This window comes from Lontra canadensis, unplaced genomic scaffold (assembly GCF_010015895.1).
Source record: "Lontra canadensis isolate GAN:19392208 unplaced genomic scaffold, GSC_riverotter_1.0 scaffold14, whole genome shotgun sequence".
Classification (NCBI taxonomy): Eukaryota; Metazoa; Chordata; class Mammalia; order Carnivora; family Mustelidae; genus Lontra; species Lontra canadensis.
In genome coordinates, this window is record NW_022631008.1 from 27,631,887 (window position 1) to 27,651,968 (window position 20,082).

At 44.0% G+C, this 20,082-nt stretch overlaps 1 protein-coding gene across 9 annotated transcripts in view; it reads right to left on the minus strand.

Annotated features, from left to right (window-relative positions):
• The window catches only part of FYN (FYN proto-oncogene, Src family tyrosine kinase), a 210,536-nt gene that overhangs the window by 31,473 nt on the left and 158,981 nt on the right, over window positions 1–20,082 (minus strand). For 7 of the 9 annotated variants that reach the window (XM_032858340.1, XM_032858336.1, XM_032858337.1 and 4 more), the window contains 7 exons: window positions 13,831–13,929; window positions 10,806–10,909; window positions 9,681–9,830; window positions 6,895–7,059; window positions 3,671–3,850; window positions 1,890–1,966; window positions 1,638–1,791 (listed from right to left, as the gene is read on the minus strand). In XM_032858340.1, the coding sequence (XP_032714231.1) occupies window positions 1,638–1,791; window positions 1,890–1,966; window positions 3,671–3,850; window positions 6,895–7,059; window positions 9,681–9,830; window positions 10,806–10,909; window positions 13,831–13,929 (929 nt within the window). Of the gene's footprint in view, window positions 1–1,637; window positions 1,792–1,889; window positions 1,967–3,670; window positions 3,851–6,321; window positions 6,478–6,894; window positions 7,060–9,680; window positions 9,831–10,805; window positions 10,910–13,830; window positions 13,930–20,082 lie in introns of all 9 variants that reach the window. The other 2 variants (XM_032858344.1, XM_032858345.1) reach the window with 2 other exon arrangements.

The window sequence follows — 20,082 nt, forward strand, 5'->3', positions numbered from 1 at the left end:
AAACTTTCACCTGCTCCCCCTCCTCTGGGTCTCTGGGTTGGGACGTGATGGGTTTGCCGCGGGGTGAACTCTCTTTTAGGGCCAGGTCTCAGGCCCTCTCAGCTCGCCTTGACTCAAAATCACATCCACATTTCTCTCTGAACTACCAGCACCAATCACAGCTGCCCGTGTGCCTTTGATTAGGGACATGGCCTGCCATCTGGCTCCGCAGTAGCGTGTGTGTGTGTGTGTGTGTGTGTGTGTGCGTGCGTGCATGTGTGTGTGTGAGGGCATGCTGGTGGTTTGGGCATTTGGCTCCAGGACAGGAACTGCAAAGTGTTGGGAACATTCAAATAGCCGAGCTGTCTGACCAACATGGGACTGAGCATTTGGACGGTATCTGCATGAGCCAGGGTCTTCGTTTAACCATTTCCCCCATCACTCGAGACTGCTGAGAATGATGAGGGAAGAACAGGCATGAAATGAAAAAATTTAAGAAGAAAGAAAGGATCAGAATTCCAGGGTGGCCCTTCTAAAACCCAGTAGAAAGTATTCCCCTGTAATATGTCCTCATCATCGCTCAACCCTGCTCAGAAGGCCTAGGCGTGCTTATGAGCAGCAGCCATGACCCCCCCCAACCCCCTTCAGACTCGAGCATTACGTTCTACAGGAGGAGGATACATTTGTCTGGCACACTTAATTCCACACACCTACCCGCTGACCGCTGTGTACAGATCCAGGACAGTAGAAAATAACCCTGGGAATTCCATCCCTGGCACTGGGTGCTCTCAAAGCAGCCAAAAAGCTCCCCACTGGAGTGGCTACTGGTTTGGGATGTGTTTGATCTACAGTCTGATTTCTACAAATCTCTGGGGGAGGGAGAATGGAGGCAGATGATCTAGAGGGGGGTTGGCTGCTTGGGGGACACTGTTATTTTCTATCCTCCTTCTAGATCCCTTTTCTGCTCTCTCCTGGCTCTGGACCCAGATGGACTCACCAGTGGGCTCCTCTAAGCTTGGGCTTCCCGCCAGGTTGGGCAGGACATCTGGAGGAGGCCCGAAGAGTGAGCTTGGGTACAAATCACCGGATCCATGCCTGGCCTTTCTCTGCCAAATGTGGCCTCTTGTTCTTAGCTCTGGTGGAGGTTCCCTCCCCACTGCCCTCTGGCCTCTGGCCCGCTGGGTGGCTGTTACTTACTAGCTCTAGGATCTCACACTATGCCATGTTGGTTTTCCTAACTCTGCCCATGCCTTTATGAATAACTCCCTTATTAAATTCTCCAGTGAACGTGTTTCTGTGTTCTGCTGAGACTTCGATGGAATGACGAGCTGTTATCTGACTTATCTTTTGGCCTTCCACAGCCCTCATTCCCCAAAAGTAAAGCGTCCCAGGCCTGGATGTGAGGAGGGCAGCACAAGCCAGGAAGACCACCTCGGTGGACACTCATTCGCCAGAAAGCAACATCTTGTCCATCTATTGAACCCACTACAGTCTCCCACCTGCAGAGCTATCAGATTCCTGCCAGATCAGGAAGAAAAACCTCAGCTGAAGAATGCCATTTCAAATGGAGGAAGGGCATGGAAGGAGAGAGGAAGGACCGTGCAGTAAGTCACTGTCCCCAAGGATGTGATCACAAGCTATCCTATGGAAATGCCCACCTTGTCTTGCTGTGTACTCATTGTCTTCGATCAATCTGGCCAATCCAAAGTCAGCAATCTTGCATATGAGTCCATTCCCCACTAGAATGTTTGCTGATCGCAGATCCCTGTGGATATAATTCATGCGCTCGATGTAAGCCATTCCTGCAGCAACCTGTGGGGACCAGGGAACAGGACACAAGTCACACCATGACTCGATGCACCTACACGGCGCTAAACCTGAGGCAAGGGTCCAAGGGCCACGAGGCCTACCTGTGCTGCCATATCCACAAGGTTTGGTAATTTCAGAGCTCTTCCTTCCCCATCTTTTAAGAAATCAAGTAGACTTCCTGTGAACAAAATATAAAACCATTTCAGTTTATTCTGAAAGATAAAAATGCCTGACAAAGGGCGATATTTGGTTTTCTTATTAGAAGGAATGAGGTGATTGAATGAATAATGCGGTCAATGAAGAAAAGATTTATACCAAAAAAAAAAAAAAAAAAAAAAAAAAGGAGGGTAGGAAAAAACTCTGTGCCTTGAGAGGCAGCAGTTTTCTTTCAGAAACAAACAATGCTGACTCCATTTCTAAGGACAACAAAGGTTTGATAAAAACCACAATACATGGAATACGGTTCCTTTTGTGTCACAAAGAAGGACACGTGGGCACACGTGGGGAGCTGCACCATTTCAGCCTCATCCCCCGGCAGCCCCACACAGAGGAGGGACATGGGAAAGACCATGTCCAGCCCTGTGGTTCCCGAAGTGTGGTCCCGGGACCAGGGGGATAGCACGCCTTGGGAAATTTGTTAGAGATGCAAGCTGTCGGGTTCTACCCAAGATTCAGAATCAGAAATGCTGGAAGCTGGGTCCAGAAACCTGCATTGTAAGAAGCCTCCTGAGTGATTCTGACACATGGCAAAGTTCGAGAATCACTGGCCTCGCTTATTTACAGATTTTAAATCAAGGAAAGAGTATCTGAGGAATACAGAGTGGGGCAGGTAGCTCCCCCTGCTAGCTCCGGGCCTTTAAGGAGCTCAGGACCAACACCAGGGCTGAAACAATCACCGGCAGAGGCTGGAGGTTCACAATGATCATTTGTGATTGCTTCCATGCTTTAATCACAAAGTTATTTACCAAATAACCCCGGACACAAAGGACAAAGCATTTGCCAGGTAAACAAGAATTCTACATATATTGAAAAAGAAAGTATGTGCAAAGTAAAAATTACACCGGTGTCCTCTGATGTGCAATGCTTGCCTTTTAAGGTTATTTCTTGTTTGCTTTGTCTATTTTTCCAAAACAAAGTGATCTTTGGCCTTATCCCTGGCAATAATGCTTTGATTAGAAAGAGAGAGAATGAGAATAAAATGTGCTCTTTGGGATGCCTGGGCAGCCAGTCAGTTGAGAGCCCAACTCTTGGCTTCAGCTCAGGTCATGACCTCGGGGTCTTGAGACTGAGCCCTGCATCAGGCTCTGTGCTCAGCGTGGAGTCTCCTGACACTCTCTCTCCTTCTCCCTCTGCCCCTCCCATTTGTATTCTCTCTCTCTCTAAACTATGTAAATAAATCTTCAAAAAAAAAAAAAATGTGCTCTTTAAAAGCACGTTTTTCTCCATCTGATGTTTAAGAAGCATTCTGGAAAAACAAAGGTGCTGAGAAGATGGAGACTAAACTGAACCCAGAGATCTGTGTCTGATATTAACCGTTCAGCCCTGAAAAAGAAAATTTAGCCCATGGCATTCGAAGTGATAGCAGATGATCATAGCCTCCCACGCCATCCCTGATATTAAAAATGAATGCTTTCATTACGGCCAGGAGCTGGGACTCCTGACATGTGCAGCGTGCAGAAGGTGTTGCATTTCATAAGTATGTGGGGGGCAAACTCAAGGTCATGGTCTGTTTCAAAAAAATGTTTTCATTAATGAGCACACAATTTGTGCTTCACTCATGGGAATGCTTGACTCATGAAGAAACTAGGAAAAAAGCAAGCAGGCACCGCCACTGCCCTCCCCAGAACAACCTCTGTGGGTCAGCTGTGAGGTGGGGCCTAACCTTTGTTCATGTACTCGGTGACAATGTAGATAGGCTCCTCAGACACCACGGCGTAGAGCTGGACCAGCTTGTCGTGTTTCAACTTCTTCATGATCTGTGCCTCCTCAAGGAATGACTCTGGGGACATTGTGCCTGGTTTAAGTGTCTTTATGGCTACTTTTGTGTTTCCGTTCCAGGTACCTGCACACATCCCACAATATTAAGTTAAATCCAAGATCCTCTTTTGATGGGGGGAAAAAAAAAGATTTTAAATCAATAGCTACTTGCATAAAGTTAGAGTTTAACTTAGAAGAACTTAGTATCTTTTTTTGTTGAATGAGGACAATCAAATGTAAGGACTCTGTCAAATATTTCAACAGGAAAAATGTGTTTCCTTATGGCTATATTAAGGTTTATAATTCTTGCAACTTTTTTCTTATTTTGATACATGCCACTTTCCTGTTCCGTAATCACCCATTTGACTACAAATTGGTACCAAAAGCTCTGGACACTTCTTTACAAAGACGAATGTCTAAAGGTTAGAACAGGCCCAGCCATCCCATAGCTATCCCTTAGGTAGTAGAGGGAGCGTGGAAGAAACTAGATTAAGTTCCATGTTATGAAGTGTGCCATTAAAAAAAAAAAAAAAACCATGGCAACACATTGAGGATGTCTGGAGATTACCTCCAGACTTTAACTGTTTTCAGTAAATGGGCTACTTGACTGAGTCCTTGAACAGCTGATACAGAAGTAAGATTACAAGTATGCTGATAAGCATTGGCAAGAAGCTCGCAGTCTACTTGCCCCATACTTCAACCAGGTAAGGAAAATTCCTCAGGTTTACTGATGGTCTGCCACAAGAACAATAGCTTCTATCAGTTTAGAGTGGAAAAATCAAACAGCAGCTAAGAGGGAACAGAAATATTTAGGCATAACATGTTAAAATCAGGTAGGTACAGAGACAGGCCTGGTTTATGATCATTGGTTGCCTCATCTGTAAAACATAGGAATGGAACTGGATTATCTTTTGAATCTCTTTCAGCCCCAAATGTAAGAAAAAAAAAAAAAAAAGAAAAAATGCAAGTTCAATGTGTATTCCACTATTAGCTCTAGGACTTTGACTTATATCTCTAAGGGAAACAGAAAGATCTGTGAAGTTAGAGTACACCTTTTCTATTTAGAAAAGTGGTTTAAATTAAAATTTTTATATTGAATATAATTGACTTCAGAATTAAAAAATTCAGTGAACTTTTGTCACCCTGTTCGAGACATGGTTCATATAATTACAGCATGCAACCTACAAGAATCTAAGTTATGAAAGAACAGTGGCTTAAAGAAGAGTTCATTCAAATCTTATAAAACATCTGACCACTAACTATAAATGGAAAATCTGACAATCTGTCAGTGGTCTTTCTTATTTGAGTGCTGTTAGCATCCCAAAATTTTAAATAGAGATTTTCTTCTCTAATAACAACACAGTTAGTCTCACTGGCACTCCTTCATGATCCTGAACTAGCATAACTTGATGTTTTATGTTCAGTGGGAAACAGATTCTTAATAGTATGGCATACTGATTTAAAGTTGTTAATTATAAAGTTTGATAATAAATTTTTGTATAACGTCTGATTCTTCCTGACTGCATAATTGATTGAATTAAAATCCTTGGCATCTACAACTTCAATTACAAACTGGGCGGATGAGGGAGAGGAAGGCCATATAAAGATATTTATACACACTTATTATACAGTATCTTATGTGTACACACACAAACGTGTAAGTCTGAGCGTCCATCTCCAACCTCACTGCTGTATCTACATCTATATAAACACTTGGTCCTTGTCAGGCTTTGTTCCAAGTGCTTTCACTGTGTTAAACCTTTTAATGCGGACCACCACTGACAGGTACATGTGGCAACAGGTACCTACCTGTATTTTTTTTTTTTTAGCAACATTTTAAAAAAAATTTTGTTTTTAATTGAATCTAAGAAAGAAAGAAGGAGGATTCCATAAGCACCAACATCTGTCTCACTGACAAGTGTGTTTGGGTGGGACCAAATTTATGGATTTTCTTTAAGCAAAGCTGCAACAGGGCCCAAAGGGTGTTATGAAAGCAGTGGGAGGGTCCCTGTGCAGTCAGCCTGATCAACGACATGACAACCAAATTAAGGGGAAGTAGGAGTGTCTACTGAGCATCTCCTATACACGGGGACTCTAAGTGCATTGTCCCGTGTAATCCTCAATCTTAAAAAGTAGGTATCATTCCAATTTTACAGATGAGGGAACAAAGGCACAAAGAGGTTAAATTGGCCCCTTGCTCATGGTTAATCAGTTAGTAAGGATTCAAACCCAGGCCTACTGAGCAAAAAAGCCCATGGTCTTTCCTATAGTAACTGTCTGTAGTATCTTACCTTCCCAGGTCTTAGGAAGAGGAAACAATGGACTCTTATTGTACTGGTTTCTTGTTCTGTGTGTGCCTGCCTTCATTAACTATATGAAGAAGGACAGAAAAGTGCAGCGGTTTTGCCACATTCTCAAGATCTGAATGTCCTGTGCCTATCTAGCTAGCCAGGTTAAATGTCTTGGTCCCAACGACTGTGTGGATGTTTTTGCCCCAAACGGTCTTTTAAATTGGCTTTGAGATGCATCCAAAATGAAATGTGCCCTCTGCCTTACCAAGCCACACTTCAGCGAAACACCCCTGACCCAGCTTCTTCTCCAGAAACAATGAATCACGTGCAACTTCCCAAGCATCTTTAGCCAATCCAGAAGTTTGTGGGGTACAACTCGATGCAATCCCAGTTAAGTTAAAACATAAACCATCAGCTTTCTCTAAAGGAAAGGGAATTAATAAAGAAAACACAGTCCTTATAATCCATAATTATGCATGCACTAGGAAAGATGGAAGGTGACTTGCCCTGTGGGGTGACAGTGCACTGGGCAAACAATTGCACTTGAAAATGAAAGGCAAGGCATTTGTGCAGGCTGGAACATGCCTTATACTATTTTCTGGCTTATGAGTCAAAACTCATATCATAGCATAATTTGAGCCATCTGCCAATCTTGACGGCTATCTCTCTTTTGGAAATTCCGGAATTTTGAAATTCAAATCAAAGGCATAATTCCCCACTATTAGTAATTTAAACCTTTTTCCAGGCCATAAAGTCTTCATTTTTCACCTTCCATCTTGGATGTTTGGGACTTCCCAAACAAGAGAGCTAGTAATAGAATAATTGAGTCTCAGCATACCCATCCATACTTCCCCAAACTGCCCATTTCCCAGTCTCTTGATCAACTGTAGGGATTCTCGTGGGATTTCCCAGACATCTTTGGTTTTGACAGACAGATCGGTAAGCCTTGGCATCCCTTTGTGACAGGGAACTACTAGGCGGCAGCAGAGACCCGCGGCTCTCTCTGATGGAGCGGGGACAGCAGCAGGAGAGGGAGAGAAAAGCAGAACACGTGAAACAACACTTAGAATTACACAAACCCAGCGAGCGCACGGCGTTGCTCAAAACAGCGCTACGTCAGCAGAGAACTGCACACATCTTGGAAGATTAGACACCAGACATTGAAACATGTTCACTGGAGGTAGGACAGAGGACATTTTAGGTGTGGACTGCTCTGTGCCTCCGGGTATAATATAGGCTACGCACATATACAGGTACAGGTACGGCTGTTTTGGTTTCTATACTCACTAAGGAAGAAAAATGTTTTCTGCCCAGTATGCTAATATCATGTCTCTGGAATCCTGAAAATACTTCCGCTGATTTCAAAGGGTACATCTGGACTACAGAACATCAGCACGACTGTCCCCTCCCTCTGTATGTCAAGGGCTTAGGGACCTTCTTTGCTATGAATATACTTAAAATTGTAACTTTGGTACAGGATCTTTCCATAGAATGTTAGACTATTATAAACTAGTAAGACTAAAGATTATACCTGGCAGGGGAAGAAAGAGGTCACATTTCTCTAGGATTTCTCTGGCTTTTTAACTGACTCTATTCTACCAATCAGATACTCTTGCTTCTTTGATATTTCCCATTAAAACAAATCTTTATAACAATCTCTAATATATAATTTAGAAATCTGGTTTCAAAACAGAAAGAAAGGAAACTGAAATCTGCAGAAACTCAAGGATGTGAAAGCACTCTATTTCCTACGAAAAAGACAAAGGAAAACAATTATCACTTATGGGTTATTTGGAATTTTCTTCTTTCTTTTCTTTCTCTCTTTCTTTCTTCTTCTCCTTCTTCTTCTTCTTCTTTTTTTTAAAGAATATACCTTTTAGAATCTGGCAGTGGTGAGGGGGAGAAATTGCTTGAATGCCAAATGAAACATCTTGTCAGGTAAGGGAAGGTAACAAAGCACGAGGAATCAGGGCAGTGACAAAGGCTGTAGAGAGCCTGGCTTGTGAGGTGGACAGAGCCCCACACCCCCCTGGAGGCCCCTCAGACCCAGGGAAATCATATGTAGGGTTGTTGTCTTTTCTCTGGGAACCAGCTCTAAGTTACTTTTTACTCCTTTCTTTGTGGTAGGATCAGGTTCTGAGATGTTTAGGCAGGAAATTATTTATGTGTCAGTATTTCAAAGACACTTTATTGTGTGGGAGAGGGAAAGAGGGAAGAGGAAAAGCCAATATAAAAACAAATCTAACTTGAGATGGATTTTTTTTGAGATTAAAAAACGTCTACTGCTCTTCATATCCCTTCTCTCCTTCCAGCTTTATGATGTTATTAAGGTGCCCTTTCCAACACAATATTTTCAAATGATCCAAACCCTGGGGATCCTGCTGATGTCTGGCTGTAATGAAATAGATTTCAGCATCTGAAAAAATCCTTACACATGCAGGCATTTTGAGTATGTTGTTTAAGCTCGAGGAGATATTCTGCTTCATTTCTACTACATGTTTCATTAGAACCCACATAAACTAAAGCTACCCAATGTCCTAATCAACGAGTAACTCCAAGTGTTGTTAATTTTTTCACTTTTTCATTAGTGCCCAGGATCAACTGAGAGGTGTTTCTTATTGTCATTTTCAAAAGATTGCTTTTCTTGGTGCTAAAAAATGACACACACATTTTTTAAAATGAATGTGCACAGAGCAATAGTTGAGATCAAGTCGTGCACTATTTTGTGGTGTTATTAGTGTCTTGAAGAACAATATAAAATGTGTCTATGTGTATATGCATATATGAGTGTATATATACAGATACACACACATACACATCACAAAAACACTACTGGGTTTAAGGGGACATAGCTCTATATCTGTACATATGTATCTATATAAAAAACCACCTGTGTATGTTACATAGTGGGAGGCTTTTGCTAATCTTGGAACAGAAGTGGTCATTTTGATACTTATGTGTAAGACCACATCCTCTACTAAAATGTACAGACTGCACACCTAAACACCTAGTGAGTGTACATCTCTAGGAACAACACACTAGCAGTGACATTGGGGGTCAGGACAGCGACTGCTCTACTGACTGTTCCTAAGTTTCATACAAGAGCTGTAACCGAGCTACGTGTGTGGGTCACACAGTCTACAGTATCTCGTTAGGAAACAGCAGCACTGGTGGAGAAACAGAACATGATAAGTGGATTGCAAAATTCCTCTGGTCATGGGAATGAAAAGCATGTGCAGCCACTCCTGTGAGTGCTGAGTGTGAACTGGGGGACCCCCGACAGGAGACCCCTGTGAGTTCCCTCCCAGACACTGTTCCCTCTCCTGTCACAGTTTCCGATTCCAGACTCCAGGGGAACAGGAAAAGACGAAGGCTTTTATAATTTAACTTACTGCTTTGTCCTTGGGAACTAAAATGTTAGTCTTTTGACAAACGTATACATATGGAACTAATAACAACACTGGTAGAACCTATTCAGCGGCGCCCCACCTTGTGCGGCTGGCGAACTGTCACTGCTGACTTCGTATATGCTTGTACCCATCCCCCCCAACACACACCCCCTCCCTCGCCTACCCATCCCCTCCAGGGTACCAGGGGTTACTAGTTAGTTAGAATTAGGGTTACCTGAGTAATGTTGTACAAGCTGCTGAAGTGTTTCAAACTGGGCCCGGGTGGTAATATAGTATCCACCATTGTCAAGTTTGCGAATTTTATAATGTTTGACGTGGTCTCCTTTCATGTCGTCCCAGTCTCGGATTGACAGTGAATAGGCACCTGGTAAAAACGCACATAGCATCAGCAGCTCCAATCATTTTGCGAGCTCGTTTGTCTTCTGGGTCTCGTTTACTTGAGGATTCTGATCACCAATTATGAAGAGGACACACACGCGCGCACGCATGTGTACACGCGCACACACAGGTGCACACACACACTTCCACTCAGCGGAAGAAAACACCTCTTTATTACAAGTGTCAGGAGATAGCAGCAATTCAGTGATTTTATCCTTGAGAATGAAAGCCCACCTGGGCTTTTCCTACAACACTCTCTTTAGTACCCTCGTGTTGCCTAATAGGGTACAGCCCCAACTCCCCTGGGGAGGGGGGAGATGAAGAGAAGAGCAACAAAGCCCAGCCAGCAGGGGTGGCTTTCCTCATCATCCTTGTCCATGGAGTGTCGCAGAGGCAGTGTGAGTTAAACAGGTGTAAGGACTGTGGCTCTAAAAGGAAGCCTCCAGTTCCTTCTCACAGCCCTGTCTCAGGAGCAGACCCCCACGTCTGGTAGATCAAGCTGGAAGGCCACTGCTCCTGCTTTCCCTTGGCCCAGCTTCTCTCCTGGGCTCTAACGTGTGGTTAAATAATAAAAGGCCGGCGGCTGGAGGAAAGCAGTCAGTTTTGAAAAAACAAAAGGAATGCAAGAACAACCTGTAGGATTGGTGCCTGAGAAACTAAGAGTTGAAGAAAATCGTAATTCTAAAGACCTGCTGCAAATTCTATGATCCTGTGTGCCTGCAGGAGTGAAGCTGCCTGGCCTCTGTTTCCGGACGAAGGGCTTGATTCTGAGCCTCTGCAGGCCTTTTAGCTGTCTGCAGTTCTAGAGCCTGGAGGGAAAACTGAAAATAGGACTCCGTTCACAAGGCAGGGAGGATATGTGCCATTTAAAAACCCTTGTACATTAGAGATAAGCCTTTCATCCCCTCTGACTAATCCACAGATTTGAATGACAACCAAGTTCTTCAACTCCTTATCTTACCTTTGGTGGTTTCACTTTCACGGATAAGAAAGGTACCTCTCGGGTTTCCAAAGGACAAAAGCTGTCGCTCAGCATCTTTTCGGCCAAGTTTTCCAAAGTACCACCTTTAAATGAGATCAAGGGAAGGAAGCGTTTTGTAAGGCTCATTTACAAAAATGCAATAGCACTCCTCCTCACCTCCGATCACATCCGCAGCCTTTCCCTCTACATGTCTTCCTAGCCTCATCTCGCTCCCTTTCAGTCTGCTCCTGATTCCATCCATCCCTAATCCATCTCTTTCACTCTTTAAAGAAAAAAAAAAATCAGTTTCGAATCGTGGCTGATTTCCCTTCCCTTCCAGAGTGACAAGAACTGGTTTGTGTTAACACTGCCCCCTGCATTCACAAAAGGAGAAATCCAAGACCTTGTTTTGAAACGGCAACTGCAGGAGACCCTTCCCACGCACACCTCCAAGACCCTGGGATTTCGGAGCATAATTACAACCCCTGGGAAATAATGAAACGCAGCCTTCGTCTAGATAAGATCATTAATCAAGCATTAAAAAAAAGTCAGAACGGATAAAGAACAAAGACCCGATATTTTCAGTAACTTTGTACCTATAGCAGCTTTGAAAAAAATTGTCAAGACGACCCCTAATTTGAGATGACTGCTGCCCTTGGATGCCTGCTTTCATGCTCTTCCTGGCCAGCAGGTGTGAGGACTTGGGTAAATGAAAGGCTCTGCCCGCAGGTGGGTGGGGATCTGCGCATGCGTGCTCGGCACAGCTGCAGGGATGGGTCCCTGTGAACAGTCAACGAGCGCGTCCCTAACAAATGACTGGCGTTGCAGACGCTTCCTACCCTCCCTGAGACGACACTCTGGTGCCATGTGAGAAGGCAGCACCTCCAGTCAGCTCACAACCTCGGCTGCTTATCTCTTCTCTTCCCTCCCACCCTGCAGCCCTAACTGTGGCCCCGCCCTTGGCTAACGTCTCCGCACGGGGTGCTGAAGCAGCAGCAGCAGGTGCTGTGAGAACCCGAGGAGGAAGTCAGGAGCGCCCTGCTGGCATCTGTGCCTAGAAACAATTTTAGAATATTCGACTGTGAAAGGATCCAGTTTCTAAAATGAAATTTTAATTCATTATACTTGAACACAGCTATTATGTGTTCCCTGTCAAATTCTTTTATGAATGAAAGAGCCTCACTGAAGATGAGAAAAGACACGAGGCAAGCGGGCTCCTCAGTGACTTTTAAAGGCACTGGACTGGGTAATGATCCTAACTTAGCACTAGACGGTGGAAAGAGAATCACAACAATTATTTATGAAAAATGACTTTCTGGGTTTGCATCAGCCGCCCAATGAAAATGCAGCACGAACGCGAACAGTGCTGAAAAAAGAGCTGTTAGAACAATGGATGGAACTAAAACAAGAGCATTTTCAGATAATGGTAATTAATTGCCTATGTAAAACCATACGCGTTATCTCCTTAGAATGCTAATTTATTCTTTAAAAACAAAGTATTTAAAAAATATATTACATTACACACGTATATAACGTAAATATAGAGTTGGTAGGTTCCCAGTTAAATCAAAATGCCACATTTAGTGGTACCTTTTATTCTGAACGAACACAAAGATGTTTGCAAACGTGCCCTAAAATAAAAATTCGATACAAATTCCTTTATTTTCTGATGATAAAACACACTCCCTAGAAGGAAAAAAATGAGCGCAGAAGCACTGAGTATTTGGGAGTGAGGAACAAAAGCAACTGTCTTAGAGCGAATATAAAGGAATTAAAGGCAAGACGGTGAACCAGCTGGGGGTTTGGCTGGGGTGTGCAGTCTCACCCCCAGTGCAAAATGCAGTACCAGAGCCAAAGGTGGCCTCGTGTCTGACTTTCTTGACTCCCTTACTGGTAAGGCAAGACTCCCAGAAGAGACAGATCCCCAGGGCATCAGGGAGGAGGAGAGATCCCCAGGTTTGGGAGTCCTGGGCCAGTTTTCTTTCCCTCAGTTCAAAAAAGAGGGTCCTCACACAAGCCACTCTGAGAGTTCTCCCTTTTGGAAGTGGCCAGGAGTCCTCCACAGGTCAGGAAAAGGAACAATGGCTGTCCCTCCTAGAATCTCCTCAGCCTACGGACCATCTCCCCAAACTGGTACCAGTGAAATTTCTTGGTCCAGCTAACAGCTAGTCACAATTTACTATCAAAGAAACCAACCAAGACCCCAATTCAAAGGAAAGGAGCATCTGAAATGCACCATCAGAGGATTTCCCTGAGCTGTGGGAGTATGTGAGATACTTCTAGTACCTTCAGTATCCCCTTAATATTTCCGATTACATGAAGAAAGAAAATCTCATGCTGATCTTTAATAATTACTTGCCCCCTTGACCCCCCTCCCCGCCTTTCTCTTCCCCTCCCCACTCCCATTCTTTTTCCCACCCTCGCTCTCATTTTTTTTCAGCAGACTATAGGCTTCAAACCTTGTGCTCACAGTAACAACATATGCTCTGGCCAGAACTTCATCGTGTTTTCCTGGTTAGTTTCTATCTATGGCAAGTAATATTGTTTTTTTTTTCTTTTTAAAGATTTTACCTATTCAATTGACACAGAGATCACAAGCAGGCAGAGAGGCAGGCAGAGAGAGAGGAGGAAGCAGGCTCCCCACTAAGCAGAGAGCCCGATGCGGGGCTCAATCCCAGGACCCTGAGACCATGACCCGAGCCGAAGGCAGAGGCCCAACCCACTGAGCCATCCAGGCGCCCCTAATATTGGGTTTTCATTAGGGTTCTGATAACGATCCCTTTCAAATTAAGTATGTTTTTAAAAAACAGGTGTAAGGAAAAATAGTAAGTTAGTAATAGTACAAGTGTTACATAGATATGGCAAAAACCACAGCACAAGGCCTGGGAAAACACGGCATATCCTCTCAGCCCTGAAATCACTCTAGCGAATTTCTTTTCCCTCCTGCACAAAGTTAATGGCATTTTATTGTGACAGCTAACTTTTAAAAGCAAGTAGTTGAGTGAAAACAACAAACAAAACATACTCTTCTGCCTGGATAGAGTCAACGGGAGCCACGTAATTGCTGGGAATGTAACCAGTCTCTCCGGTTGTCAAGGAGCGGGCTTCCCACCAGTCTCCTTCCCTGCAGAGAACAAAGAGAAAAGGAAGTGAATGTGTTGACCATTTCAGTGTCCTACAGTTACAGACTCAACGCCGTAAGAGTATAAGACCATCTCCTAGTCATTCCACTGCCTGATTTCTCCACACTCCAACATAGCCTTTTGTAAGGGTCACAGGGCTACAGTCTGAGCTGACTGTCACTTGACTCCGGTGCTGTCTCTCATTTCTTATTTAATTTGCAAATTAACAACGTCGGGCCCTGGACATGAGATAGCTCTCTTGGGGTGGAGGGGCATTTGGCTTGATAAGTGTCCCCAACTTGGACAGAGGGGAAGGGAACCCAACCTCAGGCTACTTCAGAAAAATCCTGTAACAAAAACAGAATGGTAGTTATATGAGGTGAAGGATGTGTTATTGTGGTAAATATTCACAATATATACATGTATCAACCCACCACACTGTACACGGTACACCATACATATCGTACAACCCGTCATGTTGTACACAACTCATCACGACCTATACAATGTTATGTGCCAATTATATCTCAGCAAAGCTAGAAGGAAAAACAAAGCATGCACTAACTCTACTAATTTAGCTAAGTCTCTATTTCAACTCACATCCTGAGGTAAGTAGCATCTTCTGGTACTGCTGGACAGATGCAAACTGCTTGCTGGCTCTAGTGTTATTTTGTTAGCCATTAATAGATATATCAGGAAAGAAAACAGCTCATCTGCCCATCATCTCAGATAGGAAGCCTGCTAGGAGGCCCAGGAAGGAATGAAAGTGTACCCCTCATACCTGCCTTGCTTGCTTTCAAGACAATGGGTAGAACGACGAGGCCAACAGGGTAGGCCTGGTTCAGAAGCCTTCAACCTGAGGTTATTCCACTGACTACAGATCTGAGTCTGGTGCATAGGAGAGGAAGGGTCTAGCTGTGTGTGTACAAGTGTGCAGGGGTGGGGGGAGGACACAAACCGGCCAGGCACTTGAGGTTCTGAGTCTCCCCACTCTGTAAGACCCAGTGCTCCAGGCAACAGCCTGTCTCAGTCGGGATGGGGAGGGAGGGCTCTCAGGTCTGCGGGCAGAAGGACGTGAAAGGGGGGCTTGTAACACCACTCTCAGCTTAGAACCAACGGGTCAGTTCAACGGTTAGAGTTCACGTGTTGGATTCACGGCAATGGACGTGTGACGGAGAGAAGGGGCAGAGTGTGTGACTCTCCCCACACACATATGTGGGGCTGCAGCCCTGCCTTGTCCACAGCCCAGCGGAGTCCACAGAACCCGGCTCCCGCCTGCGGCCAGGGGTGCGAGGGCAGGGGAGGAGGGGAGGCCGCTTCTCTTGGGCATACCAAGACCTGTCTGGTGGCTCCTCAGCAGGGGCTCAGGGCCTGTTCTCCTTCCTCTTTTGGTCCTTGGAGGCAGCAAGAGAAAACCCTACCCTTTTATTTTTTTTAAACATCATTTTGTGGCCGGACTCTGTGTCAAAGCCCTCAGCTAGTGAAGAAAATGTGTTAGCTTTTAGCCCCGGTCAAGATCGTCCTCAGGCTGATGGGATCAGGTAGAGAACAACCAGCCTCTGTATTAACATGCGCTTTACTCGAGAGCCCCATTCTCCGAAGACTGACTCTCTGAGCGAGGAGACTGATGAGCAACAACTCAGACAGGATTTAATAAAGTAACAGGCAAGTGGTGACAAGCCTGCACATGCTCTGGGTGTGGTTGTGGGCCAGTGCTTGGTGGCACAAGTGACACAAATCAGCCCATGAGAAAACAGGGTGCTGGCAAAGGCTTTTAAAAACGTATGTCTTTTGGCTTTTTAAAGATTTATTTATTTATTTTAGAAGGTGGAGGGACAGAGGGAGAGGGAGAGAGAGAATCTTAAGCAGGCTCTGCGATGCGGGGCTCCATACCACAGCCCTGAGATCAGGACCTGAGGCACTTAACTGACAGCACCACCCAGATGCCCCTAAAAACTTATGTTTTAATTCATTTTTCAGTCTTTCCTTTTTTCACCCTATTAGACAAATTTAAACAAACAAATCAACCAAAACAAGGAGATAAGTTCTCATACCTGGGAAGTCCTTTGCTAAGAAAACTTTAGTTTATGTCCAGATTTGTCTCAGGAAATGACTGACAGGCACGGAGGAACATACGTGTGTATGAACCCCTGTGGACACACCACTCGACTTAGGATCTGGGTCTTTACTGATCGTGTGGTGTACTGTGCTGCTCCCCTATTGGATTCCTCTGGCTTTTGGCCTCAAATCATGAAAGTAAAACTGTTAACCGTTGAACAGTTTATACTGGTTTCATTTCTGTTTCCTTTAAAAGAAATACATGCAATTGATAAGTATACCATCTAGGAACACATGTGGAAATTAATTTTTTTCTTTGAACATGTGCTAAGAAATGGCTTTGGAGGCTTCAAGCTGGTGACAATGTTTACTACTCTAAAGTTCCACCAGATGGAGACATTTCATCATAAAAAATTAACAATACCTACCATCTCCCCGACCTTCTCCTTTCTCTTTCCCTTACTCCACCTCCCAAACCCCACACCCAGGAAATGCTCCAAAATAGTAAAAAATTAAGAGCTTTCAGCAGCAGGTTATCTTTAATTGCAACCTCCATCAAGTTAGCTCTAATTGATTTAAATTAAGAAGACTATCTAGTATCAATGTTGGGTACGTGGAAATGTCACCTGAGGCAGGAAGCCTATACATTTTGCAGGGGCTGGACAACCCGTCTTACTCAGATGATCTGGGATTTCTCTTCCTTTCTCTTTCTTTCTTTTTCTTTCTTTTTTTTTTCTTTTTTTGACAGAGAGAGAGAGAGAGAGAGATAGCCAGAGAGGGAACACAAGCAGGGGGAGTGGGAGAGGGAGAAGCTGGCTTCCTGCAGAGCAGAGAGGTAGATGCGGGGTTTGATCCCAGGACCCTGAGATCATGACCTGAGTTGAAGGCAGAGGCTTAACAGCCTAGCCACCAAGACGCCCGGTCAGATGATTCGGGATTAATCAACTATGCTTGACCCTTGAACAGCACAGGTCTGAGCTGCATGGGTCCACTTATACGCAGATCTTTCCCAATAAAAACAGTGTAGTAAATGTACTCTCTTCCTTATGATTTTCTTAATAACATTTCTTTTCTCTAGCTCACTTTATTCTAAGAACACAGTATATATCATACATATATGAAATATGTGTTAATTGACTCTATCGGTAAGTCTTCTAGTCATCAATAGACTATTAGAAGTTTTTGGGGAGTCAAGGTTATATGCAGATTTTTGACCACGGCACATTGTGGGGGAGCTGGTGCCCCAACCCTCCCATTGCTCAAGGGTCAACTACAATTTCCATTTCAAATCCAGCACTAACATCTCATTTTGAAATTAGCACCTAAATAGTTTAGCACAGATTAGAATCCAACTATCAGCTCATTCTAAAGTCATGTATCAGGAATTCATGATTTTCTCTTAAGTGACTCCATTAATCTCACAAAGGTTTTCAGTTACTCATGAGAAAGAGAAAATTCTTTTTTTTTTTGAGGCCATCTAGGGTCACTTTTTCCATCAAAGGCAATATGAGGTGATAAGGAAACAATGTATTATGTAGTAAGCCTCACAGGTTGTGCCAAAAAGGCTGGTACAGACTCAAAACATCTATCAAAAAAATCTTTTGAGTAAATGAATAAATCATCCTTTCAATGCACTGGAAGTTCAATTCATCCACAAATATTCTTTCACAAATCATTCACCTTGATTTAGGAAAACAGAATCTTTACTATGTGACTTATTACTTCTTAAATTATTGTGAAAATTAACATTATTAAAAATGCACTTAAAAAAAACCTGTTCTTACAGTTCAGATATTTCATTAATTCAGCATTGGTGAGCTTTTCTTTAACTTTATCTTGCTTTGACTCAAAAATATGATTTAAGGCTCTCATTTAGAATAACTTTTAAGTTTTTATAATAGCTTCCCCTATTTCTCTAATTTAAAGACTTACTAAAAGAGCCCGTTCTCAATCCCCTAAATCACTCATTGGTTTTGTTGGCCCCTGAGACAGCCAGGAAGTGGCATCTGCACACAGAAGAGAGCCTGTTCCATTGAGCTGTTGAGTGTTTTTATTATAAATGCTATATTCTTTCTCAATTTGGTTACTGTCATCTTACATAAGAGAGCATATCCATAACAACGTTATCAAATGCATAGATGGGACCCGCTAATCCGGGATTTCTCCTTAACAAGATGGAAAGAACTTTAAAGGAGTCACTACCATAGGCACTATTCCACTCTGTGTAACATGTTTATTATTAGGTGGTAAATCACCAAGTCACGAAATGTGAAAATAGGGAATAAAATAGATGCATTTAAGTAGTCTGTAAAATGGGTTCAAGTTTATTGATGTGCAAGTGCAATACACCGAGTACTTGTAACAGGTCCCTGAAGAACCCTCACCCCATGCCGGGCGGCCGTGCCACTGGCTCTGGGCACAAGCACGCACATATACCACCCGGGTCCTGCCATACTTGAAAACACAAAGGCCAGCCCTGCTGCCTTCTCTTTCTGCCTCTGGATGGGGTAAGGAGTGGGAGGACACAAGTACTAGGAGGTGTGGCAGCTGCCCCAGGGAGAACAGAGTGCCATTCCTCTCCCCCCAGTGGAGGAGAGCCAGGGGCTGGGAGGGACTGGGGGAGGGGGAAGGAGGCGCTTGCCATCTGGTTCTCTATTATTGCTTTGTTTGTCCTTCATGATTTACTCTTCCCTGTTATTACCCTTTACTTCAAGATACTGTATTTGTTGTAAAAACCTTTTTTTCCCCCATAACCCTGGAAAAGGGCATTTAAATGGCATGTAAGATGAGGAATTTCACTGGCAAGAAGGAAGAACATTAAATAAGGGAAAAAAAAAAAAACTTCGTAATATTTTCTGATAAGAGAACAAGGCCAGAGCCTCAAAGCCTGTAAAACACGAAAGGCCATTCATGTAAATCATAAAACACAGATTGAGATAGACTGGATCTTCCTGGAATGTTTCTTCAAAATTTCAACTGGATGCCATTGTCGATCCTATCCAGATCAACAAAGGAAGAAGTCACAAATTTGACTTTGGCAAGGACTGGCTTTCCAAGGGTCCCAGGATCTGATGTGTGGATCCTCTGCTGGTTTGTCCACACTGCAAGGCGATCCACACATCAGATCGCCTTGCAGTGTGTACAAACCAGCAGAGGAAGAGCTGGGTGGTACTTCCTACACCTCCCTAGTTCTCACCTTTCTGAAGTTGGTTAGAAGTTCTAACCAGCTTTGGGACTGAGAGAAAATTATATAGTACGGGGAGGGGAAGTGGAGGGTATTTCAGAATTCAAAGCAGGTAGACTCAGAGGAGAAGCATTCATCTGAGAATCAAAATAACAATAAGGAATCATAGATCAGAAGAGATCAAAGCCCAATTCCCCTCTCTCCCATGTCCCAGCCGACCTAAACTTTCATGTATCTTGAAAGGTTCAGTCTTCTCTGGGCTGGAGTTTGGGGGTTGGTCCTCTGGGTCTTTCTGAGACCAAACCTGACACAGTCCTCAGGGTGCCACTCCCACACCTCACCCGTGGCTCTGCCCCCTGCTGGCTCCTCTGGGCACCCAGGCAGCTCCCTAACTCCAGCCTCTGGCTCCTTGTATGTCGAACCATGACTGTGAGGCACATCGCAGACAACTGCCTGCATGAGGACACTTGCAACTGAGTAAACAGCCGGCACAGAGGAGCTGTAGTAAATGGCAGCTGTTTCCTATTAAAAAAAAAAAAATCTCTGTGGCTGTGGGGGCTTTGTTGGGGGCAGGTCACGTTCTTCTTGATCTGGGTGCTGGTTGCACGGGATACTCAGTTTGTGCAAATACAGCAAACTGTACACTTTGAAAACATTGTGGTAAAACACGCATAGCAAAATTTACCATTTCAACCACTTTCTTTTTTTTTTTTTTAAAGATTTTTATTTATTTATTTGACAGAGATCACAAGTAGGCAGAGAGGCAGGCAGAGAGAGAGAGGAGGAAGCAGGCTCCCTGCTGAGCAGAGAGCCCCATGTGGGGCTCGATCCCAGGACCCTGGGATCATGACCTGAGCGGAAGGCAGAGGCTTTAACCCACTGAGCCACCCAGGCGCCCCTCAACCACTTTCAA